We start from the raw sequence: 24,724 nt of genomic DNA, 5'->3' as shown, positions 1-24,724 counted from the left end.
ATTTAATGTACTGGCATTTATTCCCAACTACCCTGCTAAAGGAATGTGCTTCAAAATGGCTTGTGCTGCAGTGGACACAGTCAAGTGCTTTTGGTGGAGGAAAATAAGTCAGTAACCCCCAAAAGGTGCAGTATTAATGGAACTAATGTTTCCCTCCCCTACCTAATGCAGTAACTACTATTCTCTAGGGTAAAGTTTAAGAAATAATCAGCCAAGCCTTTGTATAGCTTGTGGTTTGGCTTCCTGCCCTCTCTGCTCATCAAGCAGGAAGTTCTCAAAGGGGAGTGCTTTGTGAAGCTACCTTAAGACTCTGTCTCTTTTTTTCAGTCAGAACTTACACTAGGTCATCTGGAACTCCTGGAAGCTGACCAGTCAGACTGATGGTGCCTACAGAAGATATTTAAACAAATTCTCTACTTTGATCATTTTCCCTCATCTTTTGTCCTGTACATCCTTGATTGTTGTTATTCAGTCCTGAGATAATATGCTCCTGATATCACTGAGATGGGAGAGACAAGCAGGGAGGAAGAGATCAAAGAGAGGAGATGGAAGAGAAGATGCCAAAGGCAAAAGAAGTGGGAAGAAGCAAAATATTTCAGAGATTTATCTACTTTACATACTTGGTATGCAACGTTTCAGAAATTCTGAATATACTTCATTTTTAGAGTTCTGGTGGTATCACAGCCACTAGACAGCAGGAGACTGCTAAGAGCATCCATGGGGACCCTCTTTTTATAGCTTTCAAGATGCATCCAGGAAGCCCAAGGAGGTCTGTAAGTGCGGGTAGACTTGAAAAGAAACTGTACAGTGCAGGCTGGAAAAAACCTGTATGGTTATAAAATATCTTTCTGCTTCCCTCTGCTGGCCAGATAACACACATACCAATGTAAGTCCTACCAGTCAGGGAAGGATCAGTGTGAAGAGTATTGAAAGATAGGAGGAGTCATTTTTCTATTACTACTCAAGCTTTAACTCTGCTGATTTATTTGAATTTGCTCTTGAATTTCAGAATATGTGCAGGATACTTCTGTATCCAGGGAAGCTCAAGAAGGCTGGAAAAGCGACCATGGATAAAGCTGGGCTGGTGAGAGATAGGGAGATAGTATGGATAAAGGTAATTTCAAGGTTTAAACTACTAATATTGCTTTACCATTTACCTCGTACTGTTATCAGTTGTGATTTCAAAGTTAATTTAACAACCACAATCTAAACTTAGTTGCTATTCTTGGTTACAAAACAGGACCATTATGAGTTGCAAAAAAAAAAAAAAAATCAAAAACGACAACATGAAACACTGTTCTTATTTGCCTTGTATATTAAAGTAACTTTGATTGAGAATTAAATCCTTGGTTTTTTTTTTTTTTTCCTGAGCTTGAGATTATGTTCCTGTGTTGCTTATAAAGACTGGAGGAAATTTGGAAACCTAAAAAGAACAGCCAGTAGTAATAAAACTGAAAATGGAGATACAGAAAACACGTAACTGCAATGCCAGCTTTCATTTCAAATAGGATGCATAAGTAAAAGGCACATCTGACACTGATGCTGTATTCAAGTAAAAAAATCAGCATTTTTGCATTTAATTTTCCTATTTTATTTAAAAGCAAAGGGGGGGAGGGGTAGGAAGCTCTTTGAAACACTAATGTTGGTGGCTCAGTGCAGCTTTTGCAGATTGTTGTGCACCTTAACAGTGCACTTTACAGCACTGATTATCCCTAAACTGCACATCTGAAGGCCTGAGATCAAAGGCCCCTTCTCGGCAGAGGTGTGGTGACTGTCCTGATGTGGCAACCAGCTCCGGTTCTGGTCTCCTACAGCCATCACAACAAAAACTTGGACACCTTGACTGATCAGGATAAGGCATAGACCTGCACTGGCAATAATGCTGCACTACTGAATTCAAATTCACTGTAGCTCGGTGAGAAGGGAGGGATGCTGCTGAGCAGAGGTAGTGCGTACCCTGTGACAGTCATTGCTGGGGAGGGGGCTGTGTATAGGACGAGGAATTGCTCAGTGCCGTCAGAGAGCCCGCAGCGAACTTCCCACTACCTCACTCAATACACAGCCACCGGGAGGCCGGGAGTGGTAGCGCTCCCCATACCCCTGTGCTGGTCCAAATGTTTCCAAGGAGTTCAGTTTTGCCCCTCATGCACACCCAACTGATAGCGATATAAATTTCTCCGGGCATCACTTCGTACTGACTGCCTTCATTAATAAATACTGTGCTTTGAAAGAAAATCACTCGCGTCGTTGGGATTTCCCTTCTCCAGCTGTGAACGATTCACTGCACGGTACCGGGCGGGACCTTACGATCTGAGGCACCTCGTGATGCTCCAGAACAGCCACGAGATTCGCGCACCCAACACAACGAACTTTAACGGGACCACCGTTTCTCTTCTGAAGCAAACGAAACCGAACCGCCAGGACCGCACCATCGTAGGCCCCTCCCGGCAACGGGACAAGCAATTCCCATCCTGCTATGCGGCGCGGCGCACTGAAGGAGCAATAGCCCTAGTTACCGTGACAGTGGCCGGCCCCCAATCTGCACCAATCATCAGGCCTGTTTCTCTCAAAATTCCAGTAGACCTCCAATCACAGGCAAGCTCTCAAAGCAGCCCCGTGCGCCGCTGGTTAAGGTGGCTTGAGGCTGGCGACTGGCGCATGCGCATTAAGGTGACTCTAGAAGCCGAGAGCCCGGGTGCGGCGGTCTTCCTCTGGGACGGGAATGCCGTGGAATTGGGGAGTGCTCTCTGCTGCTTTCAGGACCAGGCTCTAGGAATGTCCTGGCCGTAGGTAAGGCGCTGCTGCTGTTAGAGGTTCTCCTTGGGTCGAGGGCTTCCCTCCGCCTCAGGTGAGCAGGGCTAGGCGGCTACAGGAGCTGCGGGCCGCTGGGTGAGTGCGGCGCGGGGCTGAGGCTGCGCGGGGCGGGCCGTGAATCTTAGCGATCTCTGCTCGGCAGGCACGGTGTGGGTCTGAGCTGCGCGCTGAGGCCGTAGGTCGGACTGAGGAACGCTCGGCAGCCCCGTTGTGGGCAGCCCCGGGTGAGCCCTTACCTGTTTGTCGGACCGTGCCCTGATGCAGCGTGTGGCCCTTTGTGCGAAGGGATCTTTTCACCACGTCTGTCCCTTAGGGCCACAGATGCTTTCTGAGGTCTTTAGTGGAAGGAGCCGCCGTGGTGCGGGACCGGGGACCGGTTTGTGCGTATGGTGCTGTGCGGTGAGCTTGGTCCCGGCAGTCCCGCCTGGAGCCGCACGATGTGGTGACGGCCCCCCAGGCGGCACCAGGAGCCGCTCAGAGCGTGGGGTTGTGAGGCCGACGTCGTGCGGTGTCCTGAGCTAATGAAAGAAGTTTGTAGGCAGGAGAGGGGACAAAGCAGGGCTTGGAGCCTTTGAGACTTCGGGAACGAGCGTTCCAAATGGCATAGCTTGTTAAATGTCCCCCTCTGTGGCCAGGCCGGTTTGTGAGCTCTGGGAAGAGTGAGTTCCTGTGCTTGAGGCTTTCTGAGAAGGCATAGAAATTCTACTTTCTCTGTTGATAGGTACAGCTGTTGCTTTGACTCTGGGGATTTTTATGTATGGACTATCTTACCACAGGGTTTCATTACAGCTTTTTGACCACTGACTTCACTGAACTGATTCTTTTTTTTTTTCTCCTTTTTTTTTCTCCTTTCTTTTATATTGTTCTTAGTGTCATCTTGGAGAAATATGATGCTACTCCGCTTAACTTGCTAGAAATATTTGCTTATCTACACCTCTGCTTGTGGTGCCTATTCTTTCTCAGCATAACCCTGCAGAGGAAGAAAAGCAGGCAAGCTGCAGAGAATTTCAAGAAGCAAAGCAGGATGGATGGGAAGAAGTGGTACCAAGTCACAAATGACCTAACTTCAGCAGAGTTCAAGCCTCTTTAAAGAGTTCTGTCGTCCAGGAGACTGAAAAACAAACAAAAATGGAAGGAGGCAACAGTCCACACGTGCAACTTCAGCAAGTCCCACTGGCCACAGCAGCAGTTTCTGTGCAGCCACACGCAGACTCCTTTTCTTATAAGGTCATATTTTTACTCCAGTCTACTCTTGGATGCCATAACTTCTGTGTATAAAAATTTCATTTAGAACACAGTTTTGGGTGGTTATAAAAGTTCTCCAGATTAACATGAGCTTTTTCTGGGCTTGCAAGTTTTTATGCAAGCTTTACCATCTGTTGTGGGAAGGTATCTCAGGTGTTTTTGAATGCAGCTAAATTGCCCACTAAACCAGCAGATGTTATAGGTGAGATGGAGAAGAGCAGAATAGTTCTCGAAAGCTGATTCACAGACTGCAAATGTTTCTGATCCATGTGCTGCTGAATGCCAAGCCATTATGAAAACAGATATTTAAAGGAAAGAATGAACGGATAGGTTGCATTTAGCAGTCTGTTCTTTCCTGCTGAGAAATGTTCCTGCAAAGATTCCAAATATGCACTTATTAATTTAGCTCTCTCATGGAGTGTCAATTCATAATGGATTATCTTCTGCCTGAGTTTCACAGATTTGGAATGTAGCTACAGAAAAGTTACTTGAATTTTCCTTTCACATGGAGAAGATAAAAACAGATTTTATTGCCGAGTATTCGAGGGAGCCATTTTAATTCTGCTGTCTTCCAGATTATGCTTGAAACCCCAACTTCCTTCAAGGTCCAGTAGGTGAATGTAATATCTTTATTTTGTTTTTACAGGAGAATTTGATTGGTGCATTACTAGCTATTTTTGGGCATCTTGTCATCAGTATTGCACTCAACCTCCAGGTGAGTATCGTGAAACAAATACTGATCCTGCCTCAAATATCCTGTGTTAAAAAGTGTCATGCATGTCACAGTTTCTGTTCCTTTATCCCCTTTTTCTAGAAATACAGCCATATCCGGTTGGCAGGTTCCAAAGATCCCCGAGCCTATTTCAAAACCAAGACATGGTGGTGTGGACTTTTTCTCCTGGTTCTGGGAGAACTGGGGGTGTTTTCTTCTTATGCCTTTGCTCCTCTTTCACTGATTGTGCCTCTCAGCGCAGTGTCTGTTATAGGTAAGAGGAAAGAGATGACTGACATGCAAGTCTGAAAGCGTTTTAGTGTGAGACAACTGATTGCTGGACCAATATATAGATCATCCTGTTTCTCTTTTTTTTTTTTTTTTCCCTTCCTGTCTTTACAGCTAGTGCAATCATAGGAATTATATTTATTAAAGAAAAATGGAAGCCCAAAGAATTTTTGAGTAAGTACTGCAGTTCCTTTTCACTTTTTTCTTCCATTCACAAGCTGACCTATGCAAAGCACGACCTAAGAGTCAGGCATGGTGAGCCTGGGTCCCTGGCGCTGCATTTGCTTAGATAGAACTGAATCAGCCACATTTCATGCATACGTGTGTTTACAGAGCTGGAACATTCATTCTTCTGCTTTCTGGAAAATAGGCTGTAGGCAGTGCAAGGCATGATAAGCCCCAGATGCAGATCTTGTGACTACAGTTATTTTAGCAAATGCTACTTGGTATGAGTATTTTTTTTCTCAAATCGTGGCATACTTATTGCCTGAGGTTTCTTAATTATAACAATTTGAAAGTAGGGCACGAAGGGCAGAGGAATGAGTCACTTGGAGGACTGCGCATGGTGTCATGGCCATATGCACATGAGATCGTAATTCCATACATCCATACTAACCCACTAACTGTCCACTTCTTCCTTTTTTTTTTTTTTTTTTTTTTTTTTTTTTTTTTTTTTTTCTCCTTTGGTCGCCGAAGGGCGATATGTTTTGTCCTTTGTAGGTTGTGGTTTGGCAATTGTTGGAACTTATCTGCTGATTACGTTTGGACCTAATAGTCATGAGAAGATGACAGGAGAAAATATCACTAGGCATTTAGTGAGCTGGCCATTTCTGTTGTATATGGTAAGATAGCCCATAAAATACGGGAATGTTTTCTGCCACATTCCTGGTTGAGAGGTTTTAAAGTACTTTTTGTTATGAGTGCTAGAGGTATTTCTTTGTACTTGCTAATGGACTTATGTCACTTTTGCCAGTGTCAGTTTCACAGTGCACGTGCAACTTGTAACCCTACTGTTCTCTCTCTGAATTACTCTGTTAGAATTTAAGTGTCTTTACCTGAAAAGTTTTAAAATAGCTTGCTCTCTCCCTGACCTGTCAGCTTCAGCCTGTGGAAGTAGTATTGATGGCAGCTGAGAGCAACTGTCCAAGAGGTGCCCAAATGTTATACTTGATCTGCGCTTTTCCTAGACAGACGTTTTTTCTTGAGCCATCACTGTCTCATTAATAATATTGTAAAATCTGTTTAACAGAGATAAGTTTGGCTATTAAATTAGATGTGTGCTGCAGGGGTCATTTACACAACCTCATTATGGAAAATAGGCTGATATTTGTGATATCAGTATTTGATTGGGATTAAACTTGGTCTGTAATTGCGTACGATCCTCATTTTCCTTTGATTTGTCCTGTTTTGTGATTTTTAATGTCTGACTTGTTCAGTATTCCATTTACTGGCAATGCCATAAACTCCACATCTGATGGTTTCTCTTCTCTTGTAGCTTGTAGAAATCATCATATTCTGCCTGCTACTGTATTTTTACAAGGAGAAAAATGCAAACTACATTGTAATAATTCTCCTGTTGGTAGCTTTGCTGGGTAAGTTGATATGGATTGTTTTGAAAACTTCCTTAGTCTTATTAATCATGTCAGTGTGTCATCAGAAATGATAGCTTTTATCCTTCCGTAGTATGATTGTGTAATAATGTCTTAAGCGTTTAAACAAGTGGTAGATGCTCCTAGCCCTGTTGACAAGAAAAACTAATATCGAAATGTTGTGACTTACTGAAGGTCACAGTGGTAATGTTGTTGGGAATATAAGTGATGTTTAGAGATAAAATACCTTCCCTGCAAGAGAAGGGTTTGAGTATGTGTATATCTTGACTTTGTTTGCAGCTGCTCGTCACATATAGAGTGAATGTGCAGTGTTCTTGTCCTGCTGAGAAGGACATAGTTCAGCTGTATTTTCATAAACATTTGCAGGTTCCATGACTGTTGTGACAGTGAAGGCTGTGGCAGGCATGATTGTTGTCTCAATACGAGGAAACCTCCAACTCAACTACCCGATATTTTATATCATGTTGGTGTGCATGATTGCTACAGCAGTCTTTCAAGCAACGTAAGACCATCTCTCTCTTCCATAACTGTGCTGGTTCAGCAGATCTCTAACTATTGAGATGTTTGTTATTGATTTCCAGAATGCTGATCAAATTTTAGTGTGAAGGTCTGGCCTCTTGTGTCACCTGTCTTCAAATCTGTGTCACAGGAGCCTAAGATAGCATTCTTTGCTTTTCCATGTAGTGACATTATCAAGCAGTATTGATCTCAAATTTATAGATCATTCTAGTATTTGTAAAACACCAGCATGAATGAAATGGTGGCTAATGAAATACAATGTATTTGCACTGACTGAAATCAAAGTGCTCTGTATTTTTCCCCTTTGTTCTTACGATAATGTAAAAACACAAGTAGCAGCAAGGATAAGGAGCTGTTCAGAATGCAAGTGATGTCCCGGCCCCAATGTCAGTGGTTGTAATTGAACTGCCTTTAGTTAATACAGCAGAATGTTCATTCATCTATCATTTCTATTAATTCTAGGGGGTGCTTATGTAGGTGTACTGAAAAAGAGTAAAGTTTCTTAAATGTATTCACCAGGTACTTGAAAGGTACCTCCATAAAGGAGAAGTGGGCTGGTTGATGTTAACTACTGCAGTTTGAGTATTCTTCCCAAGTTAACTTCTGTCATCTGTCACTGCGTTGCAGATTTTTAGCTCAAGCTTCACAGCTCTATGATTCATCTCAAATTGCGAGCATTGGCTACATCCTGTCCACAACAGTAGCTATCACAGCAGGTAACAGTGCTCAAAACAGCATGTTGATTCTTTCTGAAAGAGGGGCAAAAGACTTTGGAAAATAATTCTTAGCTACAGCTGAGGAATGTGAATACCCAGCAAGACAGTGACTTGTATTTTCTTGTCATCTCTCTTCTGGAGCTGGTTTGCTTTCCCTTTTTTCCTCTCTCAAAATGTGAATTCATTTCATTTAATGTGTTTTCTTCTTCTGGTCACACCTGTTATGAGTTTCTTCTTGATGGTTTTGTTTGCATTGCATGTAGGATGCAACTGCTTTCAACTTTGTAGGTAGTTTTCATTATGTACAGATGACTCCAATCTTAGACCTTAGCTGCACAGAGGAAGTTTTGTCTATGAACAAAGATGAGCATTTTAAACCCACTTAGGCTTGAAACCTGAGGAAGCGCTTTGAAGGTTTTTCTTAGATGTATGAGTAAAACTGGAAAGAAGAAAAAAGGCACTAGAGAAAGTATTCATCACAATAAAGCAGATGCGCTGTCTGTGTAAATAGTAATTCCCTCCTAGATACATAGGGACAATAGTCCCCTGCCCCCTTAAAATTACGTATTGCCTTTTAGTTCTGTTCAACACCGTGACAGACTGTGGCCTACGCTTTGTCTAATGCTTGTTCCCTGTCACATTCCAAGTCACGTGCTACTCTCAGATTAATCAACTTTATTTACCTCTATTAGAGGTGTAGAATTGGAGCCAGGTGTGTAGGTCAGGCTTTTTATCCTGTTGACATCTAGGGCAACAATGACATCTGTCATCTTATGTTTTTAAGCTGTGTATGCTTAATTGGAGTCAAGGGTTTTTATTCTGTTGTAGTTAGAGAGATCCAGTTTGGTATCTTGTTCAGTCTTGGGGAGTGTGGTCTCTTGTGTTTATATGGTAATAACTATCTGGTGAGAATTCAGCTTAGGCTCATTTGCATAGTGACCTGCAACAGTTCTAACACTATTTCCTTCCCTACCCCAATATTGGAAGCTTTGTACTAGTTGCTGTGCTGTACAGGTTTACTTGTGGCCATAGTAATTGCACTGTTATTTTGGTGGTCAAATTCTAAAAGGTTTGTAAACGTACAGTTTCTGTTGCGGTGGTAATCAGACCATGCTTTTCTGTATTAAGACCATAAAAAAAAAAAAAGCCAACTAAACATGCTAACTATACAGATAGTGATCTTACATGACTTAGTTTCTGGAGGGACCAGTACTAGAGATGCAGCAGTTATTGCTCATGTTACCTGGGAAGAAAGCCATTGTGAATTATTTCCTTTTGAAGGAGCAACTTTCTACCTGGATTTCACTGGTGAAGATGTTCTTCATATATGTATGTTTGCACTTGGGTAAGTGTTTTAAGTTTCCCTGATAGAAAACTGAGTAGTTTTTCTTCATATGGCTAAATTTTAGAAATCCGTATGTAAGTACATGTGTATGTGTGTATACATGGGATGTGTAACCTACTGTGAAGGTGGGCAAACTGACTGTGCTCTCTCCTAGAGCACACAGTGGCCCATAGTTCCATACCTTATCTGGGTGATGATGGATGCTCTAGAGGAATTTTATCACAGTAGGTTATGTATAGTTGTACAACTTCTGCACTTCACAGTAAATGTCCTGCTGACTGTACTAGAGATCCTATTGTGTGTTGAATCACATGGATTGTTTTTCCAAGTGTATTCACACCTTCTAAGGTGAAGTGGAATGCTCTCAGGCTATCTGCTCACCAATCTAGAACTGTAAAATAATCGGAAGCAGTGATCTCTTGGGCATCTATTTGAGCCTTCACTGTCTTATTACGAGACTTCAGGAATCCTGTTTCTTAGGGGGCATGGCCATTCACACAATGCAGATATAATCAGTAAAACATTCACTTTGTAACTCAACGTTTAGTCCTAACTACAGTGTTTGATGTGATTAACTCTCCATAAGCAGGGGGCAGCCTGAAATGCTTTTCAATTTAATACAGGAAAACAAACAACAGTTTGTTTATTTAGTTTTATTATTTAGTTTAGTATTATTAACTTAGTATTATTAACGTTAGTTTAGTATTTAGTATTATTAGTTTAGTATTATTAACTGTCTTCCTCTGTCAGCATGCTGTAAAAATGAAGATTGACAATTGTCAGTGTGTTTATCCATGGAAAACTTTGCATAGTTTAGGCTGTAAAATCCTGGAATGTCATCAAAGCAGATAAAATTTCTATATGCTTTCTTTCTGCTCTTAGTCAAGATTAATGTGAAAATTTCTCTCTGCATTTTGGTAAAGGTGTGAAGTCGTGATTGATAGTTACATTTCAGTACTGTCAAAAAGGGTTACTCAACTGAGAATTCTTTCTCACTCTGTAGATCTTTCTCTTCTAGTTCCGAGTTCTTTACTGTGCTAGGTGCTGATTTTTCTGAGGGCCTGTCATGAAGCATTGTCTCCTCTCCATTTTCACAGTCATATCAAAAGATCTTCTGTTTTTTCTCAGATGCCTCATAGCGTTTCTAGGTGTCTTCCTGATCACAAGAAATAGAAAGAAATCTGTACCGTTTGAACCCTATATATCAATGGATGCTATGCCAGGTAACAATGGTTTATTGCCCTGTTTCTTTTATTTGTTGGGTTTTCACTCAAACTTGAGTTCTCTTTAAAGTTGTTCTTTGTTTTTCCATTCTCTTTGGTTGATTGTCTCGTGGAGGGGTGTGCATTCATGTTTTTTGTGAAGCAGGAAAGGCATCATTTTCCACTTTGGTGACACTTACTCTGGGCCCTTTGATGCTAGAGAGAGCGTGGCAACAGTCCCATTAGCTACTGTCTGGGAAGATTACAGGTTTTGAGCATTTACTTGGGATTGGTCTTCATCAACCAGGAAGAAGTGATTACTGGGGAAGACTGAGGTACATGGCAAGCGATAGAGGCCAGAAGGAGCAGAAACTTATTTTTTGAAGTATAGCTAAACTGTCTTTCTGGTGATCTGTACAAGAAACATGTAGCATTTGCTAAATACATGATTGCAATCCTGCATTCACTGCAGCGTAATTTCCTCCATTAGTTGCTTTACTGCTTAGCTGAAAAGCATTCTTTCATTTAATGTTCAAGGATCTGACGAGCCACGTGCCAGTAACCCACAGCCTGTGTAATTTGGTGATTTAACAGAGTACAGGAAGAATGTGTTTTTGTTCCTAAACATTTAATCTCTGCTTTTGCTATTTTCAGGCATGCAAAACATGCATGACAAAGGGATTGCAGTTCAGCCTGACCTCAGAGCTTCCTTTTCCTATGGTGCCCTGCAAAACAATGACAGCACGCCAGAAATTTATACACCTGCTACACTGCCAATAGTGCAGGAGCAACATGGTTCCAGAGGAGTTTCTGCTCCACCATACCGGGTGCTGGAGCACAGCAAAAAGGAGTGAATGACCTTTAAGGAACTGATTTGACTCATCGGAAGTATGCCCTTTATTTATTTACCTGATTAAAATGTAGGCAAGTGTTAAGCCGACTTTGATATAGTTTAAAGTTTGTCTCAAACTTTACTTTAACTACTGATTATTAAAATAAGCAACTCTCTGTAGCTGTGAAGTTGAAAGCATTCCTCTTAGCAAGAAGTAAGTCACTGTCCTCCGTTGAAGGCTGCTGAGAGCATGAAATAATGAATACAGTATCGCGTCTTTAGGAAACTAATGAAATAGCAGATGCTGTGGGAAGAGAAGTAACCATGCAATTTCTAGCCCTGCTGGGAGTGGTTTATTTCCAAATAGAGGTTTTCAGGCGTTGTTCACAGTGAGATGAGGAAAGGATTTAATCTTTTACATAGAGAGATTGACGAATTTTTAGAAAAGTTGTAAGCCCTCATGTTTCTAACGTAACCACCATGCTACCTTAACATGGCAATAAAATTTAATTATTTTCAAGCACGAACACTGAAAGTTACTGAGTATTCTTGGGCTTTTCTTGTATAGCCATTCTCTAGCTTGTGTTGAATGTATGCACTGAGCACGTTAATTCTTTATCTAGCACCACTGGATTACATGGCAGTTTAGAACAAGGACTGTTTGCTATTTCTCTGGTTTCACAGAAAGAGCTTCAAGTTGCATCGAAGGCTACAGAGACAGCACTGTAGTAACGTGACTGGAAGGATATTTTAGTCGGTCTTGATGAGATTCCAATTCTTTACCATTTTTATTTTCTCTCTGTAGTCGAGATAGGGTTTGCAACTTTGTTTAGTAGTTTTAAATGCTTAAAGATGTCAGCATTCCTTTGGCAGTGTTACGGTGTTGTAGGTAGGGGTGCCATTTTATGCTCCTTTATTCTAAGAAGCAAAAAAGGTACTGTCCTAATATTGTGAATGACCTAGTAGGAAAAATGAGAACGCACAGTCCAGCGCTCAGTGAGAACTGCCAGAATAATGAAGCATTGTGTACTTAGATATTTATCTTTCCACCTTCTAAGAGATGGCTGTAAGCTGTTACAAAGGGAGAAACAGACACGGGGTGTAAAACGGTTAAGTGAAGGGGACAAAGTACAACATTTACAAGAGTATGCAGCTGTTCTTGGTATTTTGATAGCAATAATTTTACTGGGAAACCAAATTTTAAGTTTACGTTGTTGTATTTTGGGTTGTATGCATAGTAGGGTGTCTCCGTGACCTTAGAAGACTTAATTTGAAATGAATAGTGAATGTGTTCTGTGCATTTTTAAGTGGTAATTCTGATTCTAAGGGGCTCGGAAGGATCTTGAACTTAAAGTTGTGGCTTCCTGCATTTTTCCTTTTTTTTCTTTTTTGACTCACAACCGGATTCTTTTTCCACTACCTGAGAGCTTATCTGACTTATAAATAATTCTACTGTTTCATGTTATTACAGTTGACAACAGAACTACTCTTTTGCATATGTTTTCCTTGCCAGCTATGAATACTAATTTAATCTGGTAATACATGAGACTGCATTGACAGTTTTGTGCAACTTAAATAAAAATAAACTCCTACCCCTGTGAAGTGAAGATGCCTAGAGGCTGCGCATGTGCCTATATGTGAAGTTGCTTCTTCAGTTTGACATATCTGACAATTGAAACTAGTGGCGTCGCATGCACTGCAGCTTAGGAAACCTCAAGAAATACCAACTTTTCTTTTGCCCACAATACTTTTTATGCTTAGATAAGATAACAGTGTTAATGGGCTAATTCTGCCAGTACATTAATCTTGTTGGAGTTGACGCTGGTTCTACTGCCTGTGTCCCTGGTAATCGGTTGTGAAGTTATGTGTGGCTTTTGTTCCTTGTAATACAAAACAAAGTAGTACAGTGGGGGCTGGCTGGGAAAGGTATGAGTACAAGTATGGCTTGTCTCTTTCCTTCTAATGAATGAGGCAGTAGGTAATTGACCTAATAGTTCTGAAGGCACAGAAACAAGCTGCTTTAAGAGCAACTGTGCTAAACCTACGAACTCCACATTTTACATGGCAATACTGTTTAATTATTACAGAGATGGTATAAAATATGTAAGTAAAATATTAATCAAAAGGATGTGAAAAGGGCTTGCTATTGAATTCTATTCATAGGGTGATCCTGTGTAGTTGAGCATTGTTTTCCCAGTGCTCAGTTTCTAAGTAGTACTTAAAAACTGCAACTGATTGATGTGCAGACTTCACAGCCACTTGTTTTTTCGGGTTAGCTTTTTCTCCTAATTGTAAGGCTGTTTTTATTCCTAACACCTTGCTTTTAGGAGCTTTCTGACAGCAGATTCCAAGGGAGGTAATTCCTATTGAGTAATGTGAAATATTGCTATTTGTGTGTCTATTTCTAGAGCACACAAATCAGTAAAGCCTGAGGAGTTTTTGGGGTTATAGTGTTGAACTCAGTGCGCTGGTGTTGTGAGAGCTGCACTCTTGTCAGTCTGTTAGCCACGGTAAGCATAGTGGTAGGACTGCCAGACTGAACCTCACCCCTTCGTGGTGCCTATGTGCAATACCTGAATTTTAACTTTTTTTAATGTACTTTCTCCTTTCTTGTTCTTTCTCACAAGCTTTCAGAAGATTGTACATGCTGCTCTGCACTGTGTTTTTATAGATGCCGTCTCTGTTCCTGAGACGGCACAAGTAAACTGAGTATAGGGCTTATCCAGTCTTTCTAACAGGAGGAGGGAATAGCTCAGGATTACAATTACATCCTTACCTTTTCTCTAATTCAGATCTTGGAAACTGAAAATGAGAAGTCCTCTGTACCCTCAGACTTGTTACAGAATATTTCTAGGGCTGAGGTAACAGTGGTCATGCCTGGGATTGCAGCAGGCATTTATGACTAAACTGCCCCTAAAGATTTAAAGGAGAGCTGCATGCCACGTGCTTTTTTTTTTTTTTTTTTTTCAGCATGGAAAGTAACCTGTTCCTGTAAAGCACATCATTTAACACATGCAGTGTCAAAGCTTCAGTTTATCCACAGCTGGTCCACAGAGAAGTAGTGTGCTGTAAACAGTGGAGCATAGCTAGATTTCCAAATGTGCAGCATTTTGTTCAGAATCAAACACTGAAAAAGCGTGCACATAATCCAACTGACTGCTGTCTCCATTATGAATTGGGCAGAATAGGTCCTTGACTTTCTCCTAGCTTCTTTAACAAATGTGAACTGACTCCTGTGGCCTATACACTGTGTGGCTTCTCAGTGCACTTAATATGTTCTCACTGTATATCTTGCATATAGCTTTATGCTGTGGCATAGAGCTGCAGTGTTGACTGAATGTATAAAATGTTCATATGGAAATGTGTGTATAAATGTGGTTTTGCAGTGTTGAACCCTGAGGATGAACTGCTTCATTTTTTTTTTGTAAGCAGTGTTGCATGTCTGTTTAATTCTGTCTTTTTGATGACCCCTCTGGAAATTTAACTTAATAAAAGATTCTGTTTAAAAACTATGGAATTCTGGCATGATAACTATTCTTGCTATAGCTTTAATCAGTTTTAATCAGTAAAAATCTTGAAGGAATTTAAGGCAGTAGTTGTTTACAACCATAGACACTACGTACATCCAAAAAAATGGTTTTTAATTGTGTATTTGTAAATGAAATGCAGTTTGCTACAGCAGACGTTTGGGGCTGTAGCACCCTGAGGCATGTGAATTTACACGAGGCTCAAGTACTACCATTGCTGGCTTTACAGGACTTTTATAAGTGTTAGCATTCGTTATTTCAGAGAAGAGCTGGAAAACATGATCCAAGTGGAGCCTGGAGAAAGGCAAGGTTGAGGATGGGAAGCCAGGATGTGCTCTATGACTGAGGACCTGATCTGCGGTTTCTGCACACCTGCCAGTTCAGCACTGAGGTGAAGAAAGTATCGTCTGTGGGACAGCACAGGCCTCTGATACACGTTGGGGACGATGCACTTCAGGTACAGGCTGTTGTGCCTCAGGGCAGCTTACGGCCATTTCCTAGCAATGCCAATTAAGAGACATGAACAGCCATAAATTCAAAATACTGGCACGATCTAACCAGCGGCACTAATGAATGCTTGCCAACCTAATTAACACTTGCTGCACGGGGTTTTGTCCAGGGGGACAAGGGGTGGAGTTATAACCCTCGGGGTGCTCTTAATTAAATGTATCTCTTGGGGTCCCAAACCACAAGTGGGGAAAAACAACCTGGGAGCAGTCATGTCCACTGTGGCCTTACAGCTGTCCTATGTGGTACTCCTGGCTAGGCCTTAAGGCAGGGGCTCATTCTTTCCTGTATAGTTGCCAAAGCAGCATCCCTATGCTATAGCTTGTGATGAACAGGTGCTGCCATGTTACTGCCTCATCCAAGAGTTACTGGGTGGCAGCAGACGATGTCAAGTGGTGGCATAAAGGTGACAAACCGATGTTGGGATCTGGACAGCAGCGGTTGAGGTGTACGAAGGTGTGTCTACTTCTGTGTTCCTGAGATGGGCACAGCTATGGGTGGAGAGGAGACTGTGAATAATGGCTTTGACTGCAGCCAGGAAAGGGAGAGGATTAGGATTTCCCCGTTGTTGTCGAAATCTGCACTGAATCTGCAGAAGCCCTTCTTAGGTTTGACCAATTCTCTGCTTTCCTGTGAGGGAAAGGATCAGCTGAAGATTATTATCTACCCTTTTCCATGTCCGAACTTCAAAAGAGTGCATTTAAACCGCAGAAACGTCTGTCTTTATGCCAAAGCCCGGACTGTGTGCGGGCTCTTCCCAGTCAGTGACGTTCGTTCTGCAGCCTGGCGGCCACTTCTCCACATAACGATCCGCTTTGGAGCCTCGGGATCCGCCCAACGCAGCCCTTACAGCCACCGACCCCCATCGCAACGGCCTGCCCAGAGGCGCTGCCCCTCATTCGGTCTCGAGAAGGCGGGCATGGCGCACGCGCAGCGTCGCCCCCTCCATCCCGGTCACCACCCTCTCCTCCCCAGCTCCCCGAGGCGATGCGGGATGAGTGACAGCGCACGCAGGCGCGCTTGCGCCGTTCTCCGCCCGCAGGGATCGTTCCGCACGGCGCCGGCTGCCGCCCCCCTCTTGGCGGCTCGTCTCGCTGCTGAGGGGACCCTCGCTGAGCCGTCGCTGCTCTCCCGCCGCCATCTCTTGTTCCGCCGCCCCTCGGGCGTCGAATGTCTATCCTGAGGTGAGCGCGGTGTCGCGGGAGGGCACAGCCAGGCTGAGTGGAGCGGTTCCTTAGCGCTGCGCGCCCCGTCTTCACACGGGTGTGTGTGTGAGAGAGCCTGGAACCCGCGGCGCTGCCGCCCCCCGTCGCCATCGCTTCTCGCGTTCTGGAAGCTGAAGGGCGGTGCGCCCTGGGCTGTGCGGGGTGGCCCAGCTCCGCGGCTCTCAGGTGAATCTGGGGGCGGTGGGGCTGTGTGGGGCGGTGTCGGAACAGGGGCTGCCCTCAGAGCTGCCCGGAAGAGTGAGCGCAGCGCTGCGCTTCCGGTGCGGGGGTGGCTGGACGGAGCGTTCAGCTGCCGTCCTGCTCGGGGTGGCCCTTCTGGCCCTGTTGCTTTGCCTCGTCCGTTAACGCCTCTCACGGTACTGTTTCTGTTAGTACTTAACTAACGATGGTGCATTGGTGTTACACATCCCATCCCAGGGAACCTCTTCCACGTTCTTAGGGTGGTTAGTTACCGTTGTGTAACCCCTGGGATGGCGTTGGACAGAACTGGCGTTAACCTTGCGGGTTTATAGTTAAGCTATATACAAACTATGGTTGAACTATAGTTGAGTGGCAGTGCGTTCCTGTGTGGAATGTGTTTGTAAAATGGAAGCAATGCTTTTCAGAGTTTGGAGCCTTCTATGGAAACTTCTCAGTTTGTTTTCCCGCTTGCAATAGATGCTGTGTCGCAAAACATGCAGAACTGTTCACTTGTTGCTGAGATGTTTAATTAACTTGTACAGAGTTTTCCCTACAAGCTGTGTGCGGGAGATGAAGGGCAAACTGCTTTCCCTCCATGGAGTCAAAAGTGAGTGAGAGTCTATCCTTGTTATCTAAAGAAACACGATGACTTCTCCAGTAAAATTCAAAATTTGTTACTTATTGAAAGAAAAGGTGATCTCCCTTGCAGCAGTGGGGATGCTCAGGCAATTCCAGTGTTGTTCAGACATCTCGTTTGAGACTTGCCATCATCACATAGGACAGAAAACAACTCACAGTGTAGTATTTTGTTGCCGTAATTGAATGCATTTTTGTAATGGCAGACCCTTACCAGGAGCTCTAGAACACAGTGCTGCATTGGTTGAATGATGCTCAGAGATACTATGAAGTCCTGGAGCGACAGCCAGTCCGATCTGTACAGCAGTGACCAAGAAGAAGAAGAACAGATGATTTTTGGAGAAAATGAAGATGATTTGGAAGAGATGATGGATTTAAGCGACTTGCCTACCTCACTGTTTGCTTGCAGTGTGCATGAAGCGGTGTTTGAGGTACAGGAGGAAAAGGTAAAGTGAAATGAGATGTAATGTGAAATCTGGCTTCGGCACTGCAAGTATAGAGGCAGCAGGGGATGTTTTGTCTGGTACTGCTGTGTGTTGTGCTGAGGGGGAGGAAATGATCTACCCAAATTATTTACCAGTGAGTTCAGATCAAGAATGAGTAGATTTCCCAAGAGAAGATAGTAATGCAATGTTCAGGCATTTGGAATTTCTAATAGTGGTGATGGGGCTCCTCCTACAAAAAGGCTCTTCTGATTTTTCTTTTCGTGCAAAGTACCAAATTTAAAGGAAGATTTATGTATAATCTGAAGGCAAACGTCTGTGTTTTACTTCAAGGCAAGGATTCTCCTAAAGATTATAGTAAATTCTTAGAATGCATGTTCTGCTTTGAACTAAAATAACTTCTTGATAGTCGCTTAGGACTTGATAATAAACTAAATCTTCTCTGGGTTGCTAATCTTTGTATTCAGTCAGATTTGTTCGTGCTCTTTGCATCTGAGAGCACCAGGAATGACTGTTGGTAGCTCATGAGTATTTGAGGAAAAAAATGAAGAGGGCAAGGTGGCATTTCCCTTCCTGCATACACCTGTAAATCTCAGATGACTAAATTGTTCCTGTTTCTGCATTCTCTGAAGCCTCTTGAGAGTGGCGTACCCTCCAGTTGGGTCAGTGGTTGTTACCACTTATAGAAGAGGGCAGGGAAAGCAGCAGCTGATCAACGAAACGTTAAGTCTTGCACCAGACTGATTCAGCTCTGCTACAGAGACAGCAGTGCCCCATAATTCATTATTTGATCTAGAAAGTGTGCGCTGGAAATGCTGCCTGTCTAAATTACATTGCGTGTCTGCCTGGGATTTGTCACTTTTAGGCACGTTTCCTTTTTCTGTGAAGGTATTCTCACAGTCTGTCTGAGCATATCAGGTGTGTTGAGGGCAATGTGTTCTTCTCTAATGATACCAGAGTAATTGGATGCGCTATGAAGCCATTGGTGGATGTAACCACTTCTGGTTAATTTCAAATGTTATTTGGGAAATGGTGATTACGCTAGATTGTAGTTCTGCATTTGTTCGTTACCAAATTTGGTGAGAGTGCAGAAGGAATGGATTTTCTGATTTAATGAAGACCTTGAGATGGTGCAGCTTGCAGAAAGAATTGCTAAACTAATAATTCTAAAACTAACGTGGGTATCATCTGTAGAGTTTCTTTTGTCCTAATTGAAACGGAAGTCAGTGGCAACCTCGTCCTATAAGTATTATTACAGGAGTCAAAGGATTTATGTAAAGAGACTGGAGTCTTTTGAAACGAAACAAATAAGTTTTGCCTTTGGAAAGAGTTCTTAAAAGTTGTTCTTCTCTGCTCATTTGCTTATGTAGATCTCTGTGAGTAACTGAATGTTATCAATGCAGAGTAAATAAAATTGAAAATATATCGTTTGCATTCTTCTGCTGATCTGAATTTGATTTTTTTTCAGTGAGTGAGAATACCTGTAGTTAAACTGGTGGGAAAAAAATCTGCAAATTAGGTGTTTAATAAAAATGAACTAGTAAATTAAAACAAGTTGAACCTTTAACAATACAGTTATGTTCAATCTCCTCAATGATTAATACGATTTCTAATTAAATAATATTTTTTTTATTTTTGCTTTTTGTAAAAAACAGCATTTGGTAATAAGTCTTTCTCTCCTAGAGAAATCTCATTAATCCTGTGTTCTTTGTTTTAGCTTCCTTAATCTTTCAACGCTTTATATTATCACGCCTAAAAATGCATCTGTGATGCTCAGGTGAAAGTCAGGTTCCAGTGTGCAGCTATTTTTGTCGACTGCGCTTTTGGGTAACTGTCGCTAGATGGCAGTACTTGGGAGCTACAGGGGCTTTTACGTATCAGTACTCCTGGAATTTTAGTAGTGAGATGAAGCAGTCAGGGAGAACTATGAAACATGCAGGCTTAGAAGAGTGTTAAGGAAATGCTTGGGGATTTGGGAGAGGAAAGTGAATGCAGAGTGTGTTTTCCTTGAGTGAAAACGTTCATGTTGTGTTTGGAGAATCTCTGTACTTCATCTCTAGGAAAGATTTGAAGCACTTTTCACTGTCTACGATAATCAAGTTACATTCCAGTTGTTTAAAAGCTTTAGAAGAGTAAGGATAAACTTCAGTAATCCAGAGGCAGCAGCAAGAGCACGGATTGAACTGCATGAAACTGACTTCAATGGAAAAAAGCTGAAGCTATATTTTGCACAGGTATTATGGAATGCTAACTTGGTCTGCATGTGTGCTTGTTTCTCCCTTGTTTCATATTTGACAGTAAGTTTCATTTCTGGGAAGTTCTGAAGCAACCATTAACGTCTTGTTCTTATACACGAGCATGTATTCTCTATTCATCGACAGCTACACTGTCAACACAGACCAGTTTCTTAACCTGCATTGCTTATCTGAAGTATTATGTAGTTGTGCTATTATTTTTGTATCTAGGCTGAATTAAGCATTCTTAGAGAACAGCCATATAGTAGTGGGGAAACAGACTAAATAAACATGAACGTTTGTGATTTTATTCTGCATCTCCTGGCCTTTGTCTTTAGGTACAGGTGTCCAGTGAAGTAGGAGACAAGTCCTACCTTCTTCCTCCACAACCTGTTAAACAGTTCCTGATATCACCACCTGCATCTCCCCCAGTTGGATGGAAACAGACTGAAGATGCAACTCCACTGATAAACTATGACCTCCTTTGTGCTGTCTCCAAGTTGGGACCGGGTGGGATATTTACCTGCTTTTGTTGTGTTATTTAACTTCAAAAGTACTTATCCAGGGCATTTATCTACTTTTCTGGAAAAAGAACCAAGTTTCTCTTATATTAGGTTACTTACTTGAATAAAGTAAGCTGTCACTGTTAACTTCGTTCTGTAGCTGACTGAAATTATAACACAGAAACTGGACTGTGTGGCGCTGGCTCTTTGTCACCCATTTATTGAATTTTGCTATAATCTTAGTATTGACCAGCAAACAAGAAGAGGAATGAGATGTTCAATCTCTTGCAGATTGGCGGCTTCAGTTGTTAAGGATGCTAATATGGATTTTATGTTGCATCATCAAAATTTTTCATGGGTCTTACTCAGAACAGTGCTATTTATTTTCCCTGAAAGGAAGGTTATCTTTCACACAAAGAACCTAATGTGTAATCTGTTGAATTGGCTTCAGCGCTCGTGAGGAGGGAGGTGTTTGCCGTCCTAACAGGACAGAAATGTTCTGACAAGTAGCGGTGTAGAGAAGAGAGCTACTTTCTTGTCCTCTCAGAAAGCCACTACTGGGTACAGTAGCAACATAACTTCATGGGGAATTAGGAGGATTAAATATTATCAAATGCATTTATGGTTTTCCATTTAGAAATGTCCTATAAATGCATAGCACAAATATGTCACTTAAAAATTTGTATGCTGCTTGTCTTTTGATTGAGTTACTGCAGCCGTTAAGGAGTTTTTGTGATGAAGTGGCTTAATGCTGTTCCTTGGGGATGTTCTTAGCATGGTCTTTGTTTGCTGCTCCTCAGGGGAGAAGTATGAGCTTCATGCAGGGACAGAATCCACTCCTAGTGTCGTCGTCCATGTCTGTGAAAGTGAGACAGAAGAGGAAGAAGAATTGAAAAATCCTAAACAGAAGATCATGCAGACAAGACGTCCAGAGCCGCCACCAATACTGGATGAATCTAAAGCATTTGATTGTACATTGGAGGTAGGGGGTACTATGCACTGTTAAACTCTGTGTTACTCAGGATGCCATCGAAAACCAGACACATAATGAGTACACACGTTGATGCCTGTTGTCCTGCTATATGTTATATATAGCAACAACAGATTTTACTTGTAGTTGTCTCTCATGTTCGAGATTTTGGATGCCAATGCTCCACAAAGCACTTTAATTCTAAGGACTAGTCTCCCAAGTGTAGCAAATCCACCCGACGTGCAATAGTGAAAAATAGGAAGTTTAGTTTTATTGAAATATTACTCTTTATACTGTAAAGTGTGGCGTGCCAAGTGCTGAAATAATATTTTTCTGTCACTACTGGATTTGAAGAAGTTATTTGTATAGCAGTTATAAACTGATCCATGCTCGTGTGGCAGCTTCCAGTTATTTAAGTGGAAGTGAGGCATAGGTCTTCATGCTAAAATTCCTTCCCAGTTATCAGTCTTCTGGGCTGAAGGTCAGTACTTGCTTTTCTCAGATATGTTTTTAATTTGACATGAGGCACAAATACATATATGGAACTAAATTCCAGTAGTTCTCACTACACAAAAGAGTACAGGAGGAAGGGCCACAGACCACTACAAGACGGACCCTGAATCTGTCTCCAGCACTACTGCTGCTACTGTTTGATGGTACACTGATGGCTGCAACAGTTTGCACTGACATCTGCTTAAGAGTGAGTTACAATATGCAGAGTGAAATAGGGATTCGGCTACTGAATGCAATCTCTTATCCTCTCTGGAAATGTGGTAATGTTTGTCCCTCTCCAGTCCTGGAGATGGCCTCAATTTATAAATAAATCAAACTGAATGTATGACAGAATGATATGAGGAGGTAAAACACCTAGGGTAGATTTCTGACCTGTGGACCTAAACCTGATCTGTTGTTTTTGTTTTTTTGAAGACAGTCAGTTGCCTGGCTTGGCCAGCTGTTATGCAGTTTAAGCCCTTCTTTGCTGTTTTTCATTGAGACTTTTTCCTGTGCAGCATCCTCTTTGTCTGATAGAGCACCTGCTGCTTTAGAGACAAGGATGCATTTTTTAAAATACAGATCTTTAAATTCCGTAAACTCGTGTTAAGCATTTCAATAGGTGGAAAATATGCCTCATCGTGTGATGTGTGTGTATACTTTTATGCTACTTTATAACTAACCTTTTTTAGTCTACACGGATTCTTCTTTTTTCTATTAGTAAAAAACAAACAAACAAGCAAAACAAAACAGGAAAACATTGAAAAAGCCAAGCTGCTTATATGCATATATAGAAATCATTCAGAAATTGGACTTTTTCAAATCATTTTAGTGTATTTTAATTCTATTTGAAGTGCTCATTGAACTTCTTTCCAAAGTGTTTTCACTTGGTTGACAACTGAAGTAGCAGTGATCGTGAATCTGCACAGGCACAGTAGTGTTCAGGTCCATATTGTGCTAGTTGCGATCCCTTCCTGCCATTGGCTTGCAGTTGTGAAGTGGGATCCTGCAGGCAGGTCCTTGTTCCAGAGGCAGGAGTGTCCATGAGAACGGCAGGAAAAAGGATTTTGTTCATCTCACCTGCAAATGTGCTGATATTTATGTATTTCTTCAGATGGTCAGATCACTTTGTCTGACTTCTGTCTTGCTGTTCTGCAGTACGAAAAAATAAGAGTTGTATTGTCCTCGAGACCTGTGTGTTTTAAAATGCCAGAAGTCCATCTTGGATTCTCTGGTATTTATATTTTGTCAGTTGTTTGATTTCTACCCCACTGTAACAGTTCGTGTAAGTAGGAATTCAGTGAAAACTTTCCAAAACCATTTTATAAAGGCAAATGGAATGAGTGATGTTGTCAATGTATGTTGTGTAAAGTGTATCGCACCTTGCATTCCAACATCATTCCTTGTGTAAAGAGGCTTAAAATAAAAATGATACAGCGCCATTTATGTGGTTTTCTTTAATTAACCCATGTTTGCTGTGTGTTCTGACAGTGTTTATGTTGGTGCAACTACGTGAGCAGTGAAGATAGATTCCCTTGGGATGTTTCCCTCACAGTGGGGGTTTGACACTGACTTAGACAGCAAATATTTAAGGGAGTGTGTTGGGTCTGGGTGCAGCATTATTACCTGTGCTCGTGTAATAAAAATAAATGTTTTCCAAAAACTACAGAAAGCCATTTCCACAGAAAGGGCATTCTAACGTTCGTTTGTAGTACAGCGCATGTTTGTGCTGTGAGGTTCCATCCTGCCTCAGTCACGGGTGAGGTCCGGTTCAGAAGGCATTTCTTCAGACAGCAGAAGCAGGCTGAGCGTGCCCTGCTTGTAGCACAGATCAGAGCAATAGGACTGACTTAAGTGAAAAGTGCTACAAGACCACATTTGCAGACAGTGCAAAACCTTCACAGAAGGGAATCTTCAGTTTATCCACAGATCACAGAATTATAGAATCATAGAATGGTTTGGTTGGAAGAGATCCCAAAGATCATCAGGTTCCAACCCTCTGCCACAGCCTCCAGATGTAGTACTAGACCAGGTTGCCCAGGGCTCCATCCAACCTGGTGCAGAAGAGCCACTAATGGTGAAGTCAGCAGGAGGAAACTGGTTTCTAACACCAGAGAGGAATGTGCGCTTCAGCAGCTGCCTGCCTTTGTTTAGAGCAAGACAAAATTCTTCTGCAGTTACTGACCTGGTAAAGGGGACTCCCTCGACCGAGGTCTTTCCCCTCCCCCCCCTTTCTAACTTCGCGTGCTTCCCCTGTCACCAAAAGAGAGAAGGAAAGGCCGGCGACTACGTTGCGGGCCCGCGTCGCCACCATCGCAGTTCTATCAGCGGTCTCTGCTGCCACGGCGTGGCCAATGCGCGGCACAGAACGCATGGTGGTGTGCCGGAAACACCGCCTGCGTAGCGCTGTGAAGAGAACAGCGCATGCGTACACTTCTGCCACGAAAGGCGCATGCGTACTGCTGTGCCGGAACTGGCGCATGCGTAGTGTCGTGCCGGGAATGGTCTGGGGCGTTCGGGGCATGGGGCGCAGGTGTTAGGTTATAGGGCGGGGGATCCCTCTGGGCTCTGGATTTGATATTTGGAGACAGGTTTAGGGCTGAGATGGGGGGTGTGGGGCCAAGTGCACGGAGTGGGGCTGAGATGTGGGGCCAACTGTGGTGACTGGGGCAACTAGGTTCTCAGCTGGCCCACACATTCTCGCAGGAGGTGGAGGATGCAGC

General features: G+C 42.5%; 2 protein-coding genes across 10 annotated transcripts; both read left to right on the top strand.

Annotated features, from left to right (window-relative positions):
* Positions 1-2,645: 2,645 nt before the first annotated feature.
* NIPAL3 (NIPA like domain containing 3) lies at positions 2,646-15,181 on the top strand. 8 transcript variants are annotated; one of them, XM_052698712.1, is made up of 13 exons: positions 2,646-2,790; positions 3,778-4,041; positions 4,706-4,774; positions 4,874-5,045; positions 5,174-5,233; positions 5,756-5,901; positions 6,555-6,651; positions 7,036-7,171; positions 7,816-7,904; positions 9,186-9,249; positions 10,378-10,472; positions 11,106-11,339; positions 15,073-15,181. In XM_052698712.1, the coding sequence occupies exons 2-12, from the start codon at positions 3,943-3,945 to the stop codon at positions 11,303-11,305; spliced, it is 1,227 nt and encodes a 408-aa protein (XP_052554672.1). In that variant the 5' UTR covers positions 2,646-2,790; positions 3,778-3,942; the 3' UTR covers positions 11,306-11,339; positions 15,073-15,181. The 8 variants fall into 8 exon arrangements, with proteins under 8 accessions (XP_052554672.1, XP_052554673.1, XP_052554671.1 ...); XM_052698713.1 differs by lacking the exon at positions 15,073-15,181 and adding an exon at positions 14,254-14,795; XM_052698711.1 differs by lacking the exon at positions 15,073-15,181 and adding an exon at positions 3,128-3,213 and having other exon boundaries at positions 11,106-14,795.
* A 1,184-nt stretch (positions 15,182-16,365) lies between these two features.
* RCAN3 (RCAN family member 3) lies at positions 16,366-23,443 on the top strand. 2 transcript variants are annotated; one of them, XM_052698715.1, is made up of 5 exons: positions 16,366-16,501; positions 17,566-17,805; positions 19,863-20,036; positions 20,375-20,546; positions 21,340-23,443. In XM_052698715.1, exons 2-5 carry the CDS (start codon positions 17,608-17,610, stop codon positions 21,543-21,545), a joined length of 750 nt encoding a protein of 249 aa, XP_052554675.1. In that variant the 5' UTR covers positions 16,366-16,501; positions 17,566-17,607; the 3' UTR covers positions 21,546-23,443. The 2 variants fall into 2 exon arrangements, with proteins under 2 accessions (XP_052554675.1, XP_052554676.1); XM_052698716.1 differs by lacking the exon at positions 16,366-16,501 and adding an exon at positions 16,768-16,899.
* Positions 23,444-24,724: the final 1,281 nt, after the last annotated feature.

Source organism: Tympanuchus pallidicinctus, unplaced genomic scaffold (genome assembly GCF_026119805.1).
Source record: "Tympanuchus pallidicinctus isolate F22 unplaced genomic scaffold, pur_lepc_1.0 scaffold33, whole genome shotgun sequence".
Taxonomy (NCBI): Eukaryota; Metazoa; Chordata; class Aves; order Galliformes; family Phasianidae; genus Tympanuchus; species Tympanuchus pallidicinctus.
Note: the sequence above shows the minus strand (reverse complement) of the source record. Positions and strands in the feature narration are given on the sequence as shown.